Source organism: Sturnus vulgaris, chromosome Z, assembly GCF_052056855.1.
Source record: "Sturnus vulgaris isolate bStuVul1 chromosome Z, bStuVul1.hap1, whole genome shotgun sequence".
Taxonomy (NCBI): Eukaryota; Metazoa; Chordata; class Aves; order Passeriformes; family Sturnidae; genus Sturnus; species Sturnus vulgaris.
In genome coordinates, this window is record NC_142283.1 from 57,676,060 (window position 1) to 57,699,773 (window position 23,714).

The following is a 23,714-nucleotide window of genomic DNA, read 5'->3' on the forward strand; positions in this document are numbered from 1 at the left end:
TCAGAAATACAACCTGACACCCTGTCAGTCAGGGTGTTGTCAGCAGTCCCATTAAATGGTGGCTGCAGTCCTCCTGGATGACAGATGTGGTTTAGTTGAAGCAGTGCTCCTGTAGAAGGTGCAGTTTTCCTCCGAAGATCCAGCGATGATGTGGAAAAGGTCCGACTTTCCTCTGGGATCCAGTGGAAAAGTCTGCCCTCGGGTCCCAAACCCCAGTTTTTTATCTAGGTAGGAAAGGCTTGGCTCCTGCCCCTGGCTGGGGCATCTCCCAATGGGATGATGTAATCTTATCAGTCACACAATAGGACTTAATGGCCCATTAACGGAATATATCTTCTGGAGGAAGGATGGGTTGTGAAAAGATAACGATGATCATCCCCCTGATCTTATGAGATGGCACATCAGCAGAGGATATCTCCCACAGAGATAAGGATCACCACCCCTCCCACATTTCAACAGATGGTGATAGAATACACATTTTTGCATTGTACCCCAGGACATAATCCACCCCTTATTCTATTACCATCTACATCATACCCAAACCAATACCCTCTTACAGATATATAATACAAAATGAAACCTTACATACAGTTCTCACTAAAAATTAGGTCTCCTTGCAGTACACAACGGGTTTCCCCATCTTTCTGCATTACCCACCAAGTGCAACCAGGTCCTTGAGCAAAAACAATCCCACGGATTGGTTTGCCTTTGCCTGTGGTGGGATTAATCCAAACAGTCTTTCCTAAAATACCTTTCATGTGTACCACAGGGACCTTGTCCCCATCCACTGTGTGCAGGGGTTCAGAGTGGGCAGGACCAGCTCGATTGATGGACCCTCGGGTGTTAACCATCCAGGTGGCTTTGGCCAAGTTAATTTCCCAACTTCTGAAGGTTCCACCACCAAGTGCTTTCAAAGTAGTCTTAAGGAGTCCATTACACCGTTCAACTTTCCCGGCAGCTGGCGCATGGTAAAGAATATGATATATCCATTCAATGCCATGTTCTTTGGCCCACGTGTTGATAAGGCCATTCTTGAAATGGGTTCCGTTGTCTGATTCAATTCTCTCAGGGGTACCATGCCTCCAAAGGACTTGTTTTTCTAGGCCCAAGATGGTGTTCCGGGCAGTGGCATGAGGCACAGGGTAGGTCTCTAACCATCCTGTAGTTGCTTCCACCATGGTCAGTACGTAGCGTTTGCCCTGGCGGGTTTGGGGAAGGGTGATGTAGTCAATTTTCCAGGCTTCCCCATACCTGTACTTCTACCATCGTCCACCATACCACAGAGGCTTCACCCACTTGGCCTGTTTGATTGCGGCACAGGTCTCGCAGTCGTGGATGACCTGTGAGATACTGTCCATGGTAAGGTCCACCCCTCGGTCACGGGCCCATCGGTACGTTGCATCTCTCCCCTGATGACCAGAGGCATCACGGGCCCAACGAGCTAGGAATGATTCTCCCTTGTGCTGCCACTCTAGATCCACCTGTGATACTTTCATTTTGGCAGCTCGGTCCACCTGCTCGTTGTTGTGATGTTCTTCATTAGCCCAGCTTTTGGGTACATGTGCATCCACGTGTCGAACCTTTATGGTCAATTTCTCTACTCGGGCAGCAATGTCCTGCCAAATCTCAGCTGCCCATATGGGTTTCCCTCTGCGTTGCCAGTTGGCCTTTTTCCAGCGATCCAGCCATCCCCACAGAGCATTAGCTACCATCCATGAGTCAGTGTAGAGATAGAGCCTTAGCCACTTCTCTCGTTCAGCAATATCCAAAGCCAACTGGACGGCTTTTAGCTCTGCGACCTGACTTGATCCACCTTGTCCCTCGGTAGCTTGTGCAACTTGTCGTGTGGGGCTCCATACTGCAGCTTTCCATTTCCGGTTAGTGCCTACAATTCTGCAGGAACCATCAGTGAAGAGGGCATATCGTCTTTCAGTCTCTGGTAGCTCATTATATGGTGGGGCTTCCTCAGCACGTGCCACTTGCTCCTCTTCTTCTTCAGAAGACAATCCAAAAGTCTCACCTTCAGGCCAGTTTGTAATTATTTCCAGAATCCCAGGGCGATTTGGATTCCCAATACGGGCGCGCTGAGTGATGAGAGCAATCCACTTGCTCCATGTGGTGTCAGTGGTGTGATGTGTGGAAGGCACCTTTCCCTTGAACATCCACCCCAGCACTGGTAGTCGGGGTGCCAGGAGGAGTTGTGTTTCTGTGCCAATCACCTCTGAGGCAGCTTGAACTCCTTCAAAGGCGGCCAAGATCTCCTTCTCTGTGGGAGTGTAGTTGGCTTCAGATCCTTTGTAGCTTCTGCTCCAGAATCCCAGTGGTCGACCCCGAGTCTCACCAGGCACCTTCTGCCACAGGCTCCAGGACAGACCATGGTTCCTGGCTGCAGAGTAGAGCACGTTCTTCACATCTGGTCCCGTCCTGACTGGGCCAAGGGCTACTGCATGAGCAATCTCTTGCTTGATCTGGGCGAAGGCTTGCTGCTGCTCAGGGCTCCAGTGGAAATCGTTTCTCTTGCAGGTAACCAGGTAGAGAGAGCTCACAATCTGACTGTACTCAGGAATGTGCATTCTCCAAAAGCCTATGGCACCTAGGAAAGCTTGTGTTTCCTTCTTGTTGGTAGGTGGAGACATAGCGGTGATCTTATTAATTATCTCTGTTGGGATCTGATGACATCCATCTTGCCACTTGACTCCTAGAAACTGAATTTCCTGAGCCGGTCCCTTAACTTTACTTAGTTTAATGGCAAAACCAGCTTTCTGCAGAATCTGGATAATCTTCTCTCCTTTCTCAAAGACTTCCCCTGCTGTGCTGCTCCATACAATGATGTCATCAATATACTGTAGATGTTCGGGGGCCTCACCCTTCTCCAGTGCAGCCTGGATCAGCCCATGACAGATGGTAGGACTGTGCTTCCACCCCTGGGGCAGATGATTCCAGGTGTACTGCACGCCCCTCCAGGTGAAAGCAAACTGAGGCCTGCATTCTGCTGCCAGAGGAATGGAGAAAAATGCATTGGCAATATCGATAGTGGCATACCACTTTGCTGCCTTGGACTCCAGCTCGTACTGCAGTTCCAGCATGTCTGGCACAGCAGCGCTCAGTGGTGGAGTCACTTCATTCAATGCACGATAGTCTACGGTCAATCTCCATTCTCCTTCAGATTTACGCACAGGCCAGATGGGGCTGTTGAAAGGTGAGTGGGTTTTGCTGTCCACCCCTTGACTCTCCAGTTTACAGATCATTTCATGGATGGGAATCACTGAGTCTCTGTCAGTACGGTATTGCCGGCGGTGTACTGTTGTTCTGGCAATTGGTACCTGTTGCTCTTCAACTCTCAGTAGTCCCACAGCAGAGGGGTCATCTGCAAGACCAGGCAAGGTGCTCAGTTTTCTAATGTCGTCTGTCTCTACAGCAGCTATCCCAAAAGCCCAGCGATATCCTTTTGGGTCTTTGAAGTATCCATTTCTAAGATAGTCTATGCCAAGGATGCATGGGGCCTCTGGGCCAGTCACGATGGGGTGTTTCTGCCACCTGTTCCCAGTTAAACTCACTTCGGCCTCCACTACAGTCAGCTGCTGGGATCCTCCTGTTATCCCAGAAATAGAGATGGATTCTTCTCCTACATACTTTGATGGCATCAGAGTACACTGGGCACCGGTGTCAACCAAAGCCTTATGTTTTTGTGGGTCGGATGTGCCAGGCCATCGGATCCACACAGTCCAATAGATCCGATTATCCCTCTCCTCTACCTGGCTAGAGGCAGGGCTCCTCTATTCCTGATCTTGGTACACATTGCTCTCTCCCTGTAAATAGGTTCTTGAGGTTCCTTCAAGAGGATCAGTCATATCATCATTCTGATACTGTCTGGAGTTCTGTACACAAGAGACTGGAGCAGCATTGACTCTAGATGAGCTTCTTGGGGTAGGTGTCCCTCTTTTCAGCTCACGTACCCGGGCTGCTAAGGAGGAGGTGGGTTTTCCATCCCACTTCCTCATGTCTTCTCCATGCTCCTGAAGGAAAAACCAGAGGTTACCTCGTGGACTGTGTTCTCTCTCCCTGCCTGAGGAACGCCGGCTCCTAATGGCAGAAACTCTTGTTGGTTCGGGAGAGATCTGGTATTTGTTTCCCTTAAGTTCTTTTTTCAGTTTCTGATGGCCCTCTTCAGTCAAGCTTTGGACTTGCTCCACCAGCCTTGTTTCCACGGATGAGACATGGGTACGAAATGGGGCTGTGACAGTGTCCTCATAAATTCTTAGTTTATTGGCCAAGACGCCTACCATGTCCTCACCTTCCCTCCACTGCAGCGTTGCCAGGTAACGGGAATACATCTCTGGTCCGAGCCGTGCAAATCTCAACCACATTTGTGACGTGCACCGGACACAGTCTGGGCTCTTAGGAAATCTCTCATCTTCTGAGAAAATTATCTCCAGCACGGCCAATTCCCTCAGGCATTGGATACCTTGTTCTATTGTGCTTCATTTTCCTTGGTGCACCTGGAGATCTTCTTTACAAAGGTATCTGTCCTTCACACTTGTCAGCAGTCGCCGCCAGAGGCTGAGAGTTTCTTGGGTTCTCCCAATCCCCTGGTCAATGACCACATCCTGGGACAGAGATCCCAGTTGCCTGGCCTCACTTCTATCCAGAATGGTGTCATTGGCTGCAGCGTCCCAGATGTGGAGCAGCCAGGTCAAGATGGACTCATTTGTCTGGCGGGGGAATTCCCTCCGCAGGTCACGCAGCTCACCCAGGGATAGAGAGCGAGTGATGATTTCTGGCTCTGTCACTTCTGCTGGGTGCAAAGGTCCTGCCACGTCCTTGTCAGTCACTATGCGAACTGATTTGCTCTTTGATTTCTTCTTCTGAACGGGGGCAACTGCTACTGGTCTAGGCTGTTCTGGTTCAGTGATGGTTTGTGTGGAGATGCTGATGGCACTTCTGGCTTTTTTACTCCTCTGTGGCAGTCTGCGTAGACACGGACACTGTTGCTTTGCTTTTGGCTTTTTCCTCCTCTGTGGCAGTCTGCGTAGACACGGACACTGTTGCTTTGTATTTCATTCTTCTCCTCTTTGTGACATTCTGTGCAGACGTGGACGGAGTTGATTTGTTTCTTTTTCCCTCTTCCTCAAGAATAGGCTGCAGTACACCATGTAGTGTTTTGTTTCTAAGCATGTTGTAGGCTGTGCAGAGGAGACAAAGCAGAACTAACAACAATATTATGCTGTCCTTAGTATCCAGCGGGAGCTCAACATTTCCAAAAACTACTGTATCAGGCCGGAAAGATTGGAAAAAATCATTCTTTACCTCTCCCCCCAAGGGCTGGGTGTGATTGTTAAAACCCCGGATGTAACAACCTAGACTAGGACAAGCAAACAAAGTCGAGTATATATTCCGGATTATGTTCATTGCCTCAGAGGTTATCATGAAGTAGACATAACAGGCCAATAAAGCAATTTTTATACCATATCCTGGTTTACACAGGAGCATTACAGCTGGCAGATAGTTCCCCATGTGTGGAAAAATATAGAGAGCAAGATATAAAAGCCATGTAAGCATGTTGAGAATCATGGTGAAAACAAAATTGTAACACTGACTTTTCTCAGCACCCTTCGGGCCCCACATTGGGTGCCAATTAATGTGTTGGTTTGAAAGTAAAACCAGTGCGAGACTCCAAGTCAGTAATACAATTTAATAGGAGAAAAGAGAAAAATTAAAATACATGCAATAATATATAAGAAACAACCACCGACACAGTCAGAAATACAACCTGACACCCTGTCAGTCAGGGTGTTGTCAGCAGTCCCATTAAATGGTGGCTGCAGTCCTCCTGGATGACAGATGTGGTTTAGTTGAAGCAGTGCTCCTGTAGAAGGTGCAGTTTTCCTCCGAAGATCCAGCGATGATGTGGAAATGGTCTGGTTTTCCTCTGGGATCCAGTGGAAAAGTCTGCCCTTGGGTCCCAAACCCCAGTTTTTTATCTAGGTAGGAAAGGCTTGGCTCCTGCCCCTGGCTGGGGCATCTCCCAATGGGATGATGTAATCTTATCAGTCACACAATAGGACTTAATGGCCCATTAACAGAATATATCTTCTGGAGGAAGGATGGGTTGTGAATAGATAACGATGATCATCCCCCGATCTTATGAGATGGCACATCAGCAGAGGATATCTCCCACAGAGATAAGGATCACCACCCCTCCCACATTTTAACAGATGGTGATAGAATACACATTTTTGCATTGTACCCCAGGACACTTGGGTACCCTTTGGGATGTTTGAAGAGTTCCACCACTCTTCAAAACATCTGTTTGTGGAGTGGTCTTTGCCACATAGGCTACTCATTTGGAGAATACAACACACACTCAAACATGGATGAAATTTTGAAAATGTTTTGAAAGAAAACCTTTGGTTTTGCTAACTCAAGACAAGCACAGTCCAATCCAACTGTAAACAATTGTTCTAGAGAAGAACAACAAAATAGCTGTAGGGTATATAAAATTTCTTACAGTTTTAAATACATTTCATAAATGTGAAGAAATCTAAGAACTTACATTGCTAAAGCATGTAAGTATTTCAGCTAGAGATTTTAAAAGCCACTCAATTGCTTATGACTGCAGGAAAACATTAACTCAATTAGGCCTGAAAGACTTATAAAGCCTACTGATACAATATTCTTCAAACAAGCTACCTCCTCCCCTTTACCGCCCAAATCCCACAATCCTCAAATGTTCAACCTGTAGGTTTAACGGAATAGAACCCAATAGCCTCTCCTTTTTTCCACATGATCTTAGCGTAGTGGCTGCTACCATGGCAGAGAAATGGGATCTCATTTCTTTCCATTTCTTGTGTTCGATAGATAATTCTATTCAGAACATAGAGAACAACTCTCTCTCCAACAGACTTCACCTGAGGGAACACAGAAAAAACATACCAGAAGATTGGTCAGATTAGTTAATATCCATACATGAGAGACCTCGTTTACCACAGCTGCAGACAGATTTCAAGAGAAGGCTGCAAGTGCTAAAGCAGAGTGACTCTCTGAGGTTTGTTAAGGTGCTCAGAAGCCATTGCAATAGGTTAAGTACAAATCACAACCACAGAGGATATTCCATGTCTTCAGTGTCACCCTAATCCAATGCATAAAATCCGGGAGAAGGGCAATGTTATGATCTAACTCAAAACTATTTTTGTACTTAAGAAACATTCACCAAACACAATAGCAGTACGTCAGCCTCAGAATTCCCAGGCTAGCAGGTAACTGGAGCCTTAAAAAGGAGAAGTGATGAGCCTCAGGGTGGCAGGACTTGGCACACTCAATCACTTCTGATAGAGTGGCAGGCAACAGGACACGATGCAGTGAAAAAACTTGTTACAACAGTTTCTGTGGCATGAAATAAGGAGCTCAGTATCCTTTTCTCTATCCTACAGGGATCCTTTTATATGTGAAATTTGAGTTCACTACTATTCTACTTATTGTGAAGGAAGTAAGAGCCATAATATCTTCCAATGCTTAGTCTCAGCTACCTCCCTTGTAAAAGATTCAGCCTTCGTGATTTTCCTAACATTAAGAAGTATGTGGAAAGCCAAGCTACATGCCAAACTCTCTACAGAAAATATTAAAAATTGCTGAAATCAAAGACAAATGTCCATGGAACAGATTCGATGAGCAGATATAAACTATACCCCTGGAAAAAACATAGATTTCCAGTTTTGGAAAATTCATTGCTACACAGGGTTAAATAATGGTAACAAAGGTCAGTGATGAGCAATAAAGCAGATACTAGACAACTTACTTTTCCAAACCTCATGTATTGCCACTGCAAGCCACCAGCTCCAACTTGCTTCTGTCAAACACATTCCTGACAGTACTTGTTTACTGGTCTCCTGATAAGATCAATAGGTACTGCTATGGTACAATGCACTATTCTACCAAGATGTTTCAACACAACCAGATCACAATATTCTAAAGAACGAAGAAAAAAATGGTAACATGGCTAACATCTAAGTTGCCTACATATTAAGCTGCTGTACGAAGGTCATTCTTCCTCTAAACACTATTTTCACATTGAGGTTCCTTTTCCCCTTGTACCTATTCCTCTATTCTCTTGCAATAGTCCTTTCATTTCTAAATGAAATTAAAACATGTAATATCTTGCACACTATCTATTTGCCATTATCTTGAAGTATAGAATTAATTGCTAGTTAAGGTTGGAGTGCTTTACCTGATGAAGCCCCTGTCTAGCAGGGACAGATGTTTTCACAATGTCATCAATTGACCACCACTGGTCAGCAAGATACAGGGCTACAGCTTGAAAGAAACAAGGGAAATACAAAGTTAGTGATTCTTACCATTCCAAAAAAACCATATTCATTAAAGTTGCTACATACTCAGGAATAAAAATGTGGTAATCACATTAGAAATCTTCTAGACTGCACTATATTAATGTAGCTCCTACTACCCTACAACCAATGGGGCACTGTACACTCCATCCATATGAAATGCTCTCTAGTCCAAAACCATTTTTTGATAACTAAGACTAATAAACACTAGGAGGTTTTTGTTTGTTTGGGTTTAGGGTTTTTGTTTGGTTTTTTTTTTCCAGTATGGTATAAAGGAACTATTTTTCAGACATAAGCTCTGTCCTTCTAACATCTGTGTTAGATGTGCTCTAACATCTCCTTCCACTAAAAACTGTCTGTCAAGGTAAGTCTCACTCATACATGTATTTTACTATTGGGTGGATAACGGATATTGATATTGAAACTGTGCAAGTTTTAGGGAGTTAAATGAATGCAAATAGGTTAATAGCCATGTGAGCAGCAGTTAGGAAGAGTGTGATCTATAGGCATTTATGGCATACTTGGCAATCATATACATGACGTTAAATGGCAGAAGGAAATGAGGAGAACTGGAAGGGAAGGAAGAAGGAAGGAAGAAAGGGAAGAGAAAACCTACAAAAACTGTCATATCAGCCAGAGCTATGCTAGGACTTCAAGGTAAAGACAAATTTACACATGACACTAATCAATCACTGTTAATAAAGAGCATTTAAATCCATATGCAAATTAATGGATTCTAAGAATGTTTAATAAATACCTTTTTGAGAGGTGAAGCATACATAAGGAGATCAAGAGATACATGTTGTACTATGGTCCAGACAAGCACCACATTATTTTGCTACATATCTTTTTAATTCAATGGGTCCAGATGCGATCTAATTCATGTGCAAAGTTCTAGCACTTGTGTATATAAATCCACAATAAAAAATAATAGTATGTGAACAAAAAGACAGAACAACAAATGCACAGTGGAAAAATTGTGGGCTACAGTAGCACGAAATGAGCAAGGGCCTAGTTATATGTGTTTTTCACAAACAAAAAAGCAGTACAAAGATAAAAAACTTAAAATTAAACCTGTGAGCGAGTCCCATGGTGCAAACAGTGCAAGAACTTTGTGTGTCTGCTCTTCACCATAAAGAGGAACAAAGCCCACAGATGTCAAGCTAATAGGAACCTGAAACAAGAATGTACAATAATTCAATAGATTCTTGCTACAACAACAGTAGGAAAATACACAGAGAATGTTTATCAAGGTGAACAAGAAGAATATTGAAAATCAAGTCCTTTACAGCTAACTGTAAAAGACAAGCATCAGACCTCAGTCCTTTCTTTAGACACATCTTCCTGGAGACAAACTACATCTAAAGAGCTCAGACTCTCATGCTCTGGCAGATTTAGCTACACTAATTTGTACATCCCTCTCCTGCCAACAGTTCACATTTGTGTGCGCAAGTGAAGTAAGGTGTGCAAGGAGCCAGCATTGCATTCACTTCAACAGTCCCCACTGTGCAAGCTGTCAAAGCCAATAGAAGAATGAGGCAGTCAGTCAAGCACTAAAACAAACTGGCAAAACAAAACTGTGTTTGTTAACAAGTTCTGATGTGCTACAGTGGGAAGGCAAATTCAAAAGGATTTTGTTCCCTGAAGTTACACACGTTAGAAATTCTGAAGTTATCTACTTGATTTTCCTCCTCAGAAAAACATGGAAAGGGTCAAATAATCTTTTAAGAAATCAAGTACCTCCGTGGAAATGCATTTTCATATTTAAATTCACATGATCCCATTATTATATTAACATACAAAAAACTTGACAGACATGAATGGTGTGGTAGACAGACTTGCTTAACAAATTTAAGATGCTATTGCCACAAATGAGAACGTCAATACAAGCAAACATTTAGGCAAACAGCACTTGCATAAATGCAGGAAAGTAGTCAAGACTCTGCTTCTGCCAAAGAATCCATGGCACCAACCTTTAGACCCCACAGAAAATCCTCTCAACTCACTTACTTTTCATTAAAGCTATAAACTGCTGGTTTTATTGGTACTAGTTCTAATACAAGCTTTCATCTGGACAGAACCAACACTGACCAACTCATTACATAAGGGATAAGTGTTTAAAACATAAATGTCACAGCTATTCTCTAATAGAGCTCAATAAGAGCACAGAATATCTCAGATAAAGAAAAAAGAGTCACTTTTGAAATTAGTGAACTTTATTAATCAAAACTTGAGCCCAAACATGAAGAACACTGAAGGACTGAGGCACAAAAAGAGCCAGTTAGTGTAAGTAAATCATGAACCCCTTAGTGATGATAGGTTTGTGAGAATGCATGAGGTTTGATTCATCAGTGGAAAATCTAAGGTTATAGTCAGAAAGGGTTTTTTTGGGGTTTTTAAAAATTGCTTAATATATACAGATCCATTGCCTAGAAGCAAACAGTAACTGAAACTCAGATTTAAACCCAGTTAGAGAGTGAAAAAAGTAGAGTTTAACACACGAACTCTGAATTTGGAAAATATAAAAGCTTTGATAAAATAATTCTGAAATTCAATAGCATTGGATATCTTGAATCTTAGATCTACAAGGACATTAAGAAAACCAGTACTACTGCATTTGCTGGTTTTTACCTTACGGTGGTCTGGCAGAGAAAAGAATTCAGGAAAGTTTGGATTCCTCCACCGAAGCTGAAAGAGGTAGACCTCTGCTGAGTTCTCCAAGTCTTCATGACTGTAACTGCTCAATATATCCACAGGGAATGGCATGCTCTTGAGAAATAAAGCAACATTATTAACGTAGGTAGTTTGAGACATATAGTGCACACATAAGCAAGACTGTTGAACACCCACACTCTGCTGTTCACTACAGTCCTCTATATCCATGACAGAAAAGATAAATGCTCCAGCATCTAGGATTAATTAGGATGGTGACCAATAACACCCAGTCCGTAAAAGAATCAAATCTGTGCTCATAAGCAGAAAAGAATGAGATTAGCCTATAGATGCCCCTAGACCTAGTTGTGGCAGATTTCCAGCATACAAGCCCTATGTTTGCTGCATAAGTACATGCTGCTTTGAGGTGGCACACTTAGTTCTATCTCCCTCCCAGATCATGTTTTTTATGTCATTGGTCAAGCCATAACTGGGTGATAAACAAAAAGTAAACTACCCAGATGATAACAGGATGGAGTTAACTTGAGACTTTGCATTTACATCCACCTCTGAAGAAACCAAAACATTGTTCAGGATTTTTCTCAACAAATGGCCAGGTAGTGCGCTTAACAAATGGCTGTTTCCAAAAGCATTTCAGCTGCGAACAGAAACTTACACAAGCTTATTAAAAAGAAGAGCCCACAAAGATTACAGAGAGACACTTCAACGAGGTGACAAGACAAGACTAGAACACTGAACCCAAACCATTGAGGCAATAACTCCTTAAAAGCTCTTAGATTCAAATTTTTGTTGTCAAATCAGTGTCAAATCAAAATGAGCAAGAGCTCCCGGAATCCACTGTGTGGTCTTCAAGTAAGGCTCTTCCAGCTCTATAAAAATAGACCCCTCAGCTGCTTTCAAGCTGTAATTCAAACGCTCAGAAGCATGAATAAACACAAGTTCATGAAAACTTGTGAACTACGCTGGCTCTCTAGAGGAACACAGGGATCTTATTCTGTCTTGCTCAGCTCCCAAGAACCCATTACACAAGTTTCTGAACACAAAACTTTTCATATACATTTTATGATTCCTTATTTTCACTATGGAGTCTCATTTTTCAGTTTTATTTTAAATGTTAGTGTGCAAGGATTTTTCCCCCTCTATTTAATCTAGTGTTCCTTACTCTACTGGCACAGGTAAATTGAGCACAAAACAGCATTTTATTCTGATTCAATCTGTAGAAATTAAAAGTCTGCATTTTGAAAGCTTTTAAACAGTAATAATATGCTGCTACTAAGTTGATTGGAGAGAAGAGGCTGCGCCTTCTACAGAAGAGATTTTTCTTCTCCTGTTAAATTGAACTTGGACATGACTTACATTGACATCTACAACTGCTGCCTTTAACAATGCTGCTGATGAAAACACTAATGTTTTCCATGACTGCTATTGTTCAGATATACACATGCCTTCCCTAGAGCCATTTCTTTTCAAATTCAGGTAATTCCTTCCCTTCAGCTGTTATTTGCATTTTCTCCTGCCTTCCCCTCCAGTCTTCCACATTCCTCTCACTATTGCTCACTGACCCTATGAGATACTTAGATTCCTCTCTTAATTCTCCACCTGTTTCTTCCCAGTTTTCAGGGCTGCCCTTTGCCCTTGCTAACATCAACTCCTTTGGCTCCTCCTGTTTGCAGGCAAACTGATTTCCAGAGCCAAAGGTGAGATGTGTGTGCTTTTGAATGCAGCAGCAATGCACAGCAGACAGAGGAGCTGCTGTCAAGGGTGAAATTCATCCACCACCAGCCTCCTTATCTCTAGCAGATACGGCACATACTACAGTTCTCACACACACCAGCAATACTGCACAGACTATGCTGACATAAGCATGTTGCAAGACTAAGCAAGAAGATCACATGACACTGCTTCTACCAGAGGATGAGGCTTTGCCACCTGGTTAACTGCAATAGGCAAGGTAAATTCTACTATAAGGAATTGAAAGGGAAATGTATGTGAAAACGACAAAATTTAATTTTCCGTATGCTGTCAGAAAGGGTAACCCCTCTCTATTATTAAAGAAATACCTAAGTGCTTAGATAACTCTGCTATTAACGAAGAATTGAGCTGAGGTTTCATTATTACATGACAAACAGACAAACAAGCCACAAACTATAACTTTAAGCCTCTAGGTAACAATTCCTGACATTTTTTTGGAATAAAATAATGAAGGACCAAAGCAAAAAACATGCAATAAGAAATCCAGTAGATTATCTGAGTTCCAACTACTACATCACTATGAAAATAAAAGCAACAACCATATCTCTGCTCAAAGGCAAAAAAGGGCTAATTAATGCATTTATTAAATTACGCTCAAAATCACTCACAGACCTCTTTTCTATTTGCTATTGGGGCTACCTAATTTCCCGTAGTCACTTTTGACTTTTTCTTTCACAGAAAGAGAACATGTTATGCAAAAGAAAACATTACAGAGAAATTTTCAAGACGAAACCAAGGAAAACCTACTTAGCACCCCTTCTAAATAACCTTTTTTCTTTTTTACTATGTAGCAGATTAGACATGTAAAGTTACAAGCTCTCTTACACTTGTGTGATGTATTTTGTCTCAATGCTGAAGAGGTCAGAAATAGTTCACATTTAAGTTCACTACATCCCTGAAGAAATCAGTAACTGTTCACAAGTTATCAAGTTCTAATAAAAGCATTAAACAAATGATGAAAGAAGAATGTTCCATGCCAATCTACAGCAGAGCATAAGGAAGCAGTTCACTATGCAAAATGCAAGAATCTCAAATTTGGAATGCAAAATAAACTACCAATGACAAATGAAATTACATCCAACAGTAATAAATTAATATATGTCCCTCATTAAAACACAGTTTAAACAAAGTAAAAATACAGATAGCTCCACATCTAGCCAATCTCAAGTAAAACAGGAGAAAGAAAAAGGGCTGGAAAAAACAGTGTTTCAGGTTTTCTTGACATTAACACAATTTTACTGCAGAGGCAGTAGGAACAGCGCAGGTCTCTGCCATGCAGTCTCTCATGCCCCTTTTTGCTGCTCTAAACCTCCATGTACTCCACAACTGTAAAACTGTCAGGTCAAATCTTTGTCATACATTGCACAACCATGCTCTGCTCATGGGTAACCATTCCAATTGCTTAGCACACAACACAGTCAGGCTGACTGAGCACATGCAATGTAGCCCTAAGCAACCAAACTCATCACGACCATTTGTACATAAAAGCATATTAGAAGAGTGTTTGGAGGAGAGGGAAGAAAACTAATTTTATTTTTCAAATGAGGCAACCTAAGCATTTCATTTTTCAAGTGAAAAAAAAATCTTACACTCTTCAAAAACATATCATTAGACAAAATAATATTAATGGGTTTGTGTAATAAAATCACATGAACAATATTTGCTTTAACGTGAGATTGTATGACTTTCTCCCTTGTCAGCATTATGCAAGCTATTACGTGAGAAATGGCATGTCCTTCTTTAGGAACAGCTGCAGCACCAGAGGGTAACAGATCAATTCATGGAATGCCAACGAAAACCACATTTAACAGGATGAGTGAACATATTCCTGTGCAACACAGGCACTTCCTTATTCACAAAATCTTTATTACTATTTAGCATTAAGGTTAAGAAAAACCAAGGAATAAGTGAGCAACATTCAAAATTGGTTTAATTATAAATTATATCTACAACTCCTATTTCATCTCAGTGTATGAGAGATGCACAGTACACGCAGCTTCCAGATCACATGTGGATTTGAGCAGGAATCAAGAGGCCTGTTCATCCCCTTGCAGTTCCTCAATAATGAATGACACAGAATTGCAGGATGAAAATAACCCAAAAGCTATGTTATTTCTTACAGTATGTCAGAGAGCTTAAATACAGCTTAAAACTGGCTTTGGGTGCCTTTATCTCAGGGGAAGTGAAGTCTAAGTGGTTAGGCTGACACACAAGGATTTAGAGGAATTTCCAGCTGTAGCACAGACTTCATGTGAACACAGACATGTTACTTGATCTGCCTGAACCCCTCTACAAAATACAAATAATCATTACCTCAGAGGGATCAGTGTGAGAAATACTTTACTGAGATCATGAGATACTTGATCAAACACTGTATCAAAACCTGACAAGCACTGGAAATATAAAATTACTTACACAGTACAGCAACTAATTTTTCTTCAAATAATAAAATAGTAAAAATAATAAAATCACAAAAAATCATCCAAGGGCTTTTCAACATAAGATAGTAACTGGGACAAATAATCATGCAGGTGAAAAATCTTCAGATTTAAATTTCTTTTTAATAATAAATAATTATAATTTATTTAGTTATTTTGGGTTTTTTTTTTAGATTGTGATTTGCAGTTTAGAGAAAGGTGCCAGGGTGCTCAAGCCATGGCCTGCAAAACTTTCCTGCTAAACCAGGAAAATCAACTTGCAGGATATAAATACAAGTCCAGTCCTGTGATGAAGCACAGGCCTACTCAGACCTGTGAAAAAATTAACTGCAGGGATGTCTGACCCAAGCTTTGATCTATTTCAATGAGTGCAATATTGGATGACCAAACCCCTCAAGGACTGCCATGCATTTCCTACAAATCATCACACACCTTAAAACAGGTTCTGTTTTATAAATATAATCCATGATCCTACCATGATCTCCCAGACTAGCTGTGAGCTACACCTAGGCTCATATAATGAGACATAAATAACAAACTAAACATGTATGTCCACACATACACCAGCTCCAGGGAAAGCCAAGCCAGGACTGCAGCAGTCCCAGGCAATGCTCCAGGGCCAGACTGATGATGCACCAAGGCAGCAACGACCTTGATGGGAGCAGCAGGAGCATCATTTCCATTTTGCTGTGTTTCTTTCCCACCTTGCAGCATCAGTTGCTGGTCTACTGAAAGTTGTGAAACTACATGAAAGTTGCAAGAAAATTTAAAATTTTTTGAAAGTAGTCTTTTCAGTCTCCTGGATTCCACCACAAAACAAAATTATCACATCTGCCACTTCTAGAACTGTTAAGCTCTCTTACCAGTTATTCTATTAACAGACAAATTACATTAAAGTTTCTTTGCTTTTAATACCAGCTGTTACATACACACAGCATTTTCATTTTGTTTCTTCTTTATTCAACATCAAAAACTTTAAACTGTGAGGTGTTTCTAAAGTATTTTTCTTATTTCTATAGAGTCTTAAATACTTAAGTTAAAAAGTTCATAATTTTCTATTATAAAAACAAGTAAATTTTAAACCTATGCTAAGATAATTAGACATTTAAATATGTTTAAGAGAGTACATGCTCGGTTTATCATGAGTCAACATAACTGAAATACATAGAGAAAACGTGTCCCTATTTAGACCATTATTGTAACAAAGCTTTCGAGTTTTAGAAACATTCCCATCTCTTAAAACGCTATTAATTTTAATCTCTAATGTTATGTACATTGACTATAGAAAGAGGAAGACATTTTTAAAATTTTAAACAATGGGTTTATTAGAATTTCTTGAAAACTTGATACTGCAACACTAATACCTGACCTGCCACATTGAATAGACAACTCAAGTCCTTCTCACTCAAATAACTGCTTCTTCAGAGTTAGGTTTTCTTGGGGCTTAAGCCACAAATTTGGGGGTTGAACAACAGGTCTTCGAACCATGATTGACACGTTAGCACTAAGGCATATTTCCCCGCAGTATAGCTTTTGTTCACGTATTTTGAGAATGTAGGCTAATAAATACAAGATCTTGACAGCTCATATAGATTTGTTCCAGTTCCTTTTTTTTTTTCTTAAAAGGAAAAATAAGGTTTGCTGTTTGGTTTCTTCTTTTAGAAGTAACATAAATTCCAAACAACACGTTTTCATACTCTGCCAATTCACAAACTGAAAGTTAAGGAAACACACCGCAGTGTCTAGAAATTGCTGTCAACATCAACTAAAATCTCTGGATTAATATGCCAGCCACATTACCCGTAATCTGCTTGAAGCAGCTTATGCAACTCTGGTTTTTTATCAGACACACAAATCAAAGCTGTTGATTTGAATGCAAATAAACAAACAAAAACAACAAATTCTTTCCATTAATCAATTGGCCGCACAATGTACCTTACATGTATAGCATAGAATTATGAAATCTACATAGAGGATTCTATTCCCCCACAAGGATTATGGTCAGAAGTTCTAAATGCTGGGTTTGAACACTCTTATCAAATGAAACACAAACAAGGACAGAAATAGGAATAGCCCCCCACATTAAAAAAAACCAGTACTTGCATCTGACTTCTTCCATTAAAGGTGACAAGGTAGTATTAGGAGAAGACATAAAACTTCTCTCTCAAACCCACCTTAGGTAGGTAAGATTCTTATTCATATGCCCAATTAGCCACCTGTTGTATTGCATTATTTTGTTATTTGATGGTTTGTTCTATTGCTTGTAAACCCCCCCCCCCCCTGTTATAATTCAGTTGCCCTAATTCCCACCTTCCCTTGATCAATCAACCCAAGTCCCAACCCACCTTCCAGTACCTTCCCTGTCCCTCACTCTAGTCCCTGCCCCGGAGATTGTCAATCCCTCCTAGCCCCTCCTATCCTTCTAGTATCTTCTGTGTCAGTCATCCCCTTCTTAGTATATGATTTGATGTTACATGTATTTCCCCACCTATGTTTCCCCCTATTCGTTGTATGTATAATCAGCCCCGCCTTATGTTACACCCCCAAACTGTAGCAATTGGTTCTGTATTGTACCCTCCCTTGGGGGAGGGCCCCTATTTAAGTTGCTGCACGCCTGTGTTCCCTGCCTTCTGTGGTTCCCTTCCCTCGATCCCAGTTGTCCTTCGTCCCTCAATAATTCCTGCTTCCCTGGAACCTCAGAAGGACTCTCTCTCGATGCTTTGCTCCTCCCCGGACGCGTGTACGGCCGTTAGGGTTCAGAGCCCTACCCACATTCCGGGTTCCCCTGAATCCTGGCAGTGGGCCACTCTCGGCGCTGGTCTTGCCTTCAGGAGCTAGCTGGGCGAGTCAGTGCAGGGTGGAGAAGGCGGGCCGCGTCAGTTGGCGCCCAACGTGGGGCCACTTCGCCAGTGACCCCACGAAGAACTTCCAAGGATCCGAGGATCTGGAAGTGTTGGCTCTTAGCTACCCCGGTGATGGCAGGCTGATTCCGGCAGCATTCCCAGGGGTGAGGACAACAACCTTCCAGCACCAGGAGGGCTGTCCTCGGGGAAGGAGACCTTGTCTGCAGCACCACGCTCGGGACCACGGGAGGGTAAGTATCCCCCAGGGACCCTAGGGGTGAAAGGGACTTACCGGGGCTGGCCACCCCATGGTGAGGGCAGGGAGCCCCCAGGAGGGGGCAACGGGCTCTAGCCCTAGGTGGTTCTCCGAGCCCTTATTTTTATTTTTTTAAGTTGTCCTTTGCTGCAGGCAGGGGTGGATTTTGCTGTGCAGACCAGTAAGATCAGAGTATGGGTGCTAAATTGTTGGCACAGCAGAGAGATTTACAACCAAGTTGTGGGTACCCTGGTGGGAGGGAAGAAATATTTTTCTAAGGCAAGTTTAAAAAAGTTCGTTAGATGGCTTACTTTCCATTTTCCTGAAGTGTCCCCTCAAAGTGTAAAAACTGTCCCCTTTTGGGACGCAGTGGGCTTGAGGTTATCAGAGTTAGGGGCCCAGGGGGACTATTCAGTTGGAAAATTCATTGTGTTGCTTTTTACAATTCGGTCTGTTCTAAAAGAGAATAAGGGAGTGGACAGTAAGCCAAAGCGAACCTCCCCAGTTTATCTTGTCTCTCCCTTTTCCCGACTCCTCAATCCCTATACCGGGGGATCTGCGCGGGGCAGCCCGGCAACGATCGCAGGCAAGCCTGGCCAGGGAAACCAGCCACTGCTCGCCTGGCCCCCCGCAGTCTCCCCAGTTCCCTAGCCCTGGCGGCAAGGGCCCTGCTGTCAGGGATCCTTTCCTAAATCTCTCTGCCCTGAAACCTTTTTCCCCAGTTTCCCCAGTTATTACCCCAGTTCCATCTGCGGTTGTCACCCCTATCCTCACACCTGCTCCTACCCCAGGACCCACCCTTGCATCTTACCCTGAGCCACAAAATGGCGCCGACCACATGGCGTGGTCGTCCCCTTGTGCTCCTCCTCCTGGCCTGTCCCTTTCTTCTCCCTCGGCTCCTCCCCTTGATCCTTATCCCAACCCCTTCCCTTCCCCAGTTACCACCCTCTGTCCTTTCCCCATGTCAGAGTCCTCCCAATTATGTCATTCAGCTCCGCCCCCAGCAGGCCCCTCATGTTGTGATCCTGAAGGAGAGTCATCTCAGGAGGCAAAAGAAGAGCAGAGCGCAGTGCTGCCTCGTGTGAGGAGAAAAATAAGGCAGGCTGCCAGGGGGACTCAGGGGAGGACGTTTACCAGAGGCGACGGAGGATCCAAGAATGGGATCCACATCCTCCCTTGGGCTTGGCTCTGACTGACAGCATACACAGGTCTCAGCCAGGGCCAATCCTAAAGGACTTAAAGGTCGCCTCCTTGCGTCGTCAAAGAGGCTCCTCCATTTGACATCAACAGTCCTCGGGTGGCTCAGACACCCCCTTCAGAATCCTTTACTAAACCCTTTTTCCTTTCCCCAATTCCCTAAAGTGTTATATGAATTATGTTGCCTCTTTTCTTTTAGAAGGATAACCTCCCCTTTCCTTCAAAATACCCTAAGCGCCCCTGGGGTTCCCCCTGCAAACCCTTCCCCATCCCCATGACCTCCTTGGGATGCTCCCTGTACTTCAAGCACCCCGTGGAGGACGCAACCCTGTCTCCGGTGGACCCTAAGGATATCTGTGGGCAGCGCAAAAGTCATCTTCACCATCACCGACATCAAGACACTCAGGCGAAGTCACCAGAAGCAAATCTAAAACACTAAAGGACTTTATCGGGATGGTTGACTTCTACGTTTTGAACAGTTCTGTTAATTGTCAGTTTTGTTTCCTATTTCCCCTAACATTTCCGTTTTTAAGATGACTTTCAAAGGTGTCTCCCCCACACTGGTACCATCAACTTAATCTTCTTAAAAAGAAAAGGGGGAGATGTTGTATTGGGTTATTTTATTGTTATTTGATGGTTTGTTCTATTGTTTGTAAACGCCCCCCCCCCCCCCCCCTTATAATTCAGTTGCCCTAATTCCCACCTTCCCTTGATCAATCAACCCAAGTCCCAACCCACCTTCCAGTACCTTCCCTGTCCCTCACTCTAGTCCCTGCCCCGGAGATTGTCAATCCCTCCTAGCCCCTCCTATCCTTCTAGTATCTTCTGTGTCAGTCATCCCCTTCTTAGTATATGATTTGATGTTACATGTATTTCCCCACCTATGTTTCCCCCTATTCGTTGTATGTATAATCAGCCCCGCCTTATGTTACACCCCCAAACTGTAGCAATTGGTTCTGTATTGTACCCTCCCTTGGGGGAGGGCCCCTATTTAAGTTGCTGCACGCCTGTGTTCCCTGCCTTCTGTGGTTCCCTTCCCTCGATCCCAGTTGTCCTTCGTCCCTCAATAATTCCTGCTTCCCTGGAACCTCAGAAGGACTCTCTCTCGATGCTTTGCTCCTCCCCGGACGCGTGTACGGCCGTTAGGGTTCAGAGCCCTACCCACATTCCGGGTTCCCCTGAATCCTGGCAGTGGGCCACTCTCGGCGCTGGTCTTGCCTTCAGGAGCTAGCTGGGCGAGTCAGTGCAGGGTGGAGAAGGCGGGCCGCGTCAGCCACCTGTGTAACACCACTAGCATTTTACTCAAATGATTTAAATTAGATATTATATTCGACAGCTTATTTAACCAACAACTAAATTCTTAGGTATACAAATTACTAACCTGCTATTTACATTTTTCTACTGTCACACTTTTAATGAAACTACTGTCTGTTTTTTTGAAGAGCTCTTCCTTCAGTAGGGAGTTTTGGAAACTAATAAGCTCAAGTGTTTCCTACAATGAAAATGTGCCAGAGATACACTAAATTTAAATTCTGTCTTTGAGACTGATCAAAATAAACACAATTAATAAATTTGGAAAATTGTTTTTTCTTAAAAAAAATCTGTTGGAGTGGGAAAAACAGGCCTCTCTGACTTCCTCAGAGAGATCAAAATGCAGGGTTTGAATTAAAGCCTTTAGAGAAATTAAAATATATTAAGCCACACAGACATGAAATAGAGGTGTAAGTTTTAGTTTTAAGTAAGTAGAAATATTATTAAGTTGCATAGATATGAAGTAGAAGTATAGTAGAACTATAAATCTTAGTTTTAACTAAGTAGAAGTGTTTTAAGTGCTTTAAAGAGCAAAAGCCTTAGAATTTAGTGTAAAAAACAAGCTTCAGTGAGAGCTCAAATACAAAAACAGGCTTCAAAAACAAGTTTCAGTGAGAACTCAGAAACTTAGTTCTAGGCATAATAAAAACATAGTAAGAATATTGCTTATGTTCTTGAGATAGAACAGATAGGCTATGTGTGCAAGTTATGTGTAAACTTTTGTATTATAAACTAGAATTCTAATAGGTTTAGAATAAATGCTTCAGGTTTGTGTTTTTAGCTCATTGGGTAATTTGTAAATAAAAATCCATGTATTGAAGTGAGAGCTCTTGCTTTCCGTTCCTCCATCATCATCATCATCACTACCACCACATGAGAGAAGAAGAGGAATAACTAGAAGAAAAGAACAGAAGAAGAAAGACCAGGAAATTTCTGCCTCTGTTCAGGACTCTGTACCAGAAAGTTTCCAGCATGGACTTGAACATTTTGGACTCTTTGTCTTTTGAGTCTAATGTGACTTTATGATAAACAACTTTACAGCAACCAACACCACCTCTTTTGAAGATATAAACCTATAACAACCCCGACAAAAATCTTTCATGCCCTTCCTATTCTGATTCAAGGTGACTGTTTCTATATATAAAACGAAAACCATTCTAGTTGTGTTTTAAAATAATTAACATGTGTAAGATAGAAAGATACAGTCAGCTGGGATTATTACTTTATGAATCTGCCTCTCTCTGATGTATATCTAGTCTTTCCACTGCTCAGCACTCACTCTTCTTTCTAATTTTCCACTTTCCTCGAACTTCCCTTCACTGCATGACAAACCTGTTTAGGGGCTAGGAAAATAACACCAAACCCCACACAGATACCTCTAATGACTCACCTTTCCTCTCTGGAAAGTACTCTTTCTCCCTTCCATGCCTTAGCAGTTTGAAGCAGTTGGTGTGCAGTTCCCCAGCTCCATCAGTACCCTCCAGTTTTGCTCCTGTAGTTTAGGCCTTACATCATCTGCTCCTAAAGACCCTAATGACATTCCTATAGCTCAGCACTTGGAGCCCCCACACAGCCTCTCTTCACAGGTGGCTGATGGGTCACCTGGAACAAACACAGTCACACTACTCTTACCCCTGCTGGTCTTCTATAGTCTCCTATAGGTTTACCTCCTGCTTCTCCAGGCATCTAACAAGGCAATACTCTGAAGCTTAATTTGCATTTTGATTTCAGATGATCATCTCTTACTCCCACTTGGCACCCACATTTCTTAGCAACTTCTTCCATTTTCAAACCTTCATATCCTCCTCTAACATTATCCCACTGGTTTGCAAGGGCCATCTCAAATGCATCTAGTGGTTTCAGAGATAAGAACAAAAAAAAGCACTCTATTTTACCATACTTAGAGAAAAAATAAAAGGGACAACAAACACCACCAAATCTGGGTAGACAACTGGTGGACTATCAAGCCTCACACTACTAATCTAACACCACAATGAGACTGGAGTTGCAGTTACCCTATGCATGCATTTGCATCTATTTTTAAAGTGCTTGACTGCACTGTCCTATCCCCTATCCCCATAACTGCGATGGACGTCAAAGCTGGCTAATCTAATCTGTGCAATCACAGATTTGTGCTAGCATAGTCTAATGAGTTACTTCTCATTAGTGAAAGAACAGCAACTCTCTCTCTGTGGCTGCTTGGAGAATATTCCACATGGAAATTCAAGTGATGGTGTCTATGGCTACTAACAATGAGGAGCAGGTGATTAATCTTTGCAATCACAGTCTCCATACCCGAAGAGTTACTAAAACAGTTGTCTGAACTACAAAAATGCCATATGAAGTCTGGCTTTCAGCAGATGAACTGTAGGAAAATTCAACAGTTAAGCAGTATGCAAACCCTTTTTTTCTTGTTTAAATTATCTGTAGGTGGTTTTGCTGGTTTTGCCTGCTTTTTAATGTCTTTTGCAGCAGGAAACCTACAGCTAGGAAAACAGCATATAAATAAGAAAGCAGCAACTGCCTTGGTTTTGTGGGTGATTCAAATAAAAATGTAGAAAGGGGAATAGGAATTAACATGAGATGTTCCTGGACATAGGACTGCAGATAAACCAGGCTGCAACAAGAGATCCCTGCCAGCCAGTCATAAAGCTTCCTTGCAAACCAACAAGTACACCAGAATTGAGATGTTTCAGACTCTCACTGTATGGCCCTATGGCACATTTACAACAGCTTGAGGATCAGAATTCTGAAAGCAGTAAGACAGTAAATACAACACATCCAGAGCAGTTTGAATTTAAACCTCATCGCAGATTAAAAAATTTCTATTTTTCCTAGAAAAAGAATGGGCAGCTATCTCCAAATTCTCTATCCAACTCCAGTACAATTATCTTCAGAAGAT

At 42.4% G+C, this 23,714-nt stretch overlaps 1 protein-coding gene across 4 annotated transcripts in view; it reads right to left on the reverse strand.

Moving 5' to 3' along the window:
- Positions 1-23,714, reverse strand: part of FAM169A (family with sequence similarity 169 member A) — a 48,035-nt gene that overhangs the window by 18,818 nt on the left and 5,503 nt on the right. For 3 of the 4 annotated variants that reach the window (XM_088156163.1, XM_014886345.2, XM_014886510.2), the window contains exons 2-5: positions 10,974-11,111; positions 9,417-9,516; positions 8,225-8,310; positions 6,737-6,908 (exon numbers count right to left, since the gene is read on the reverse strand). In XM_088156163.1, coding sequence (XP_088012289.1) covers positions 6,737-6,908; positions 8,225-8,310; positions 9,417-9,516; positions 10,974-11,111 — 496 coding nt within the window. The remainder of the gene's footprint in view (positions 1-6,736; positions 6,909-8,224; positions 8,311-9,416; positions 9,517-10,973; positions 11,112-23,714) is intronic. The other variant, XM_088156164.1, reaches the window with a different exon arrangement.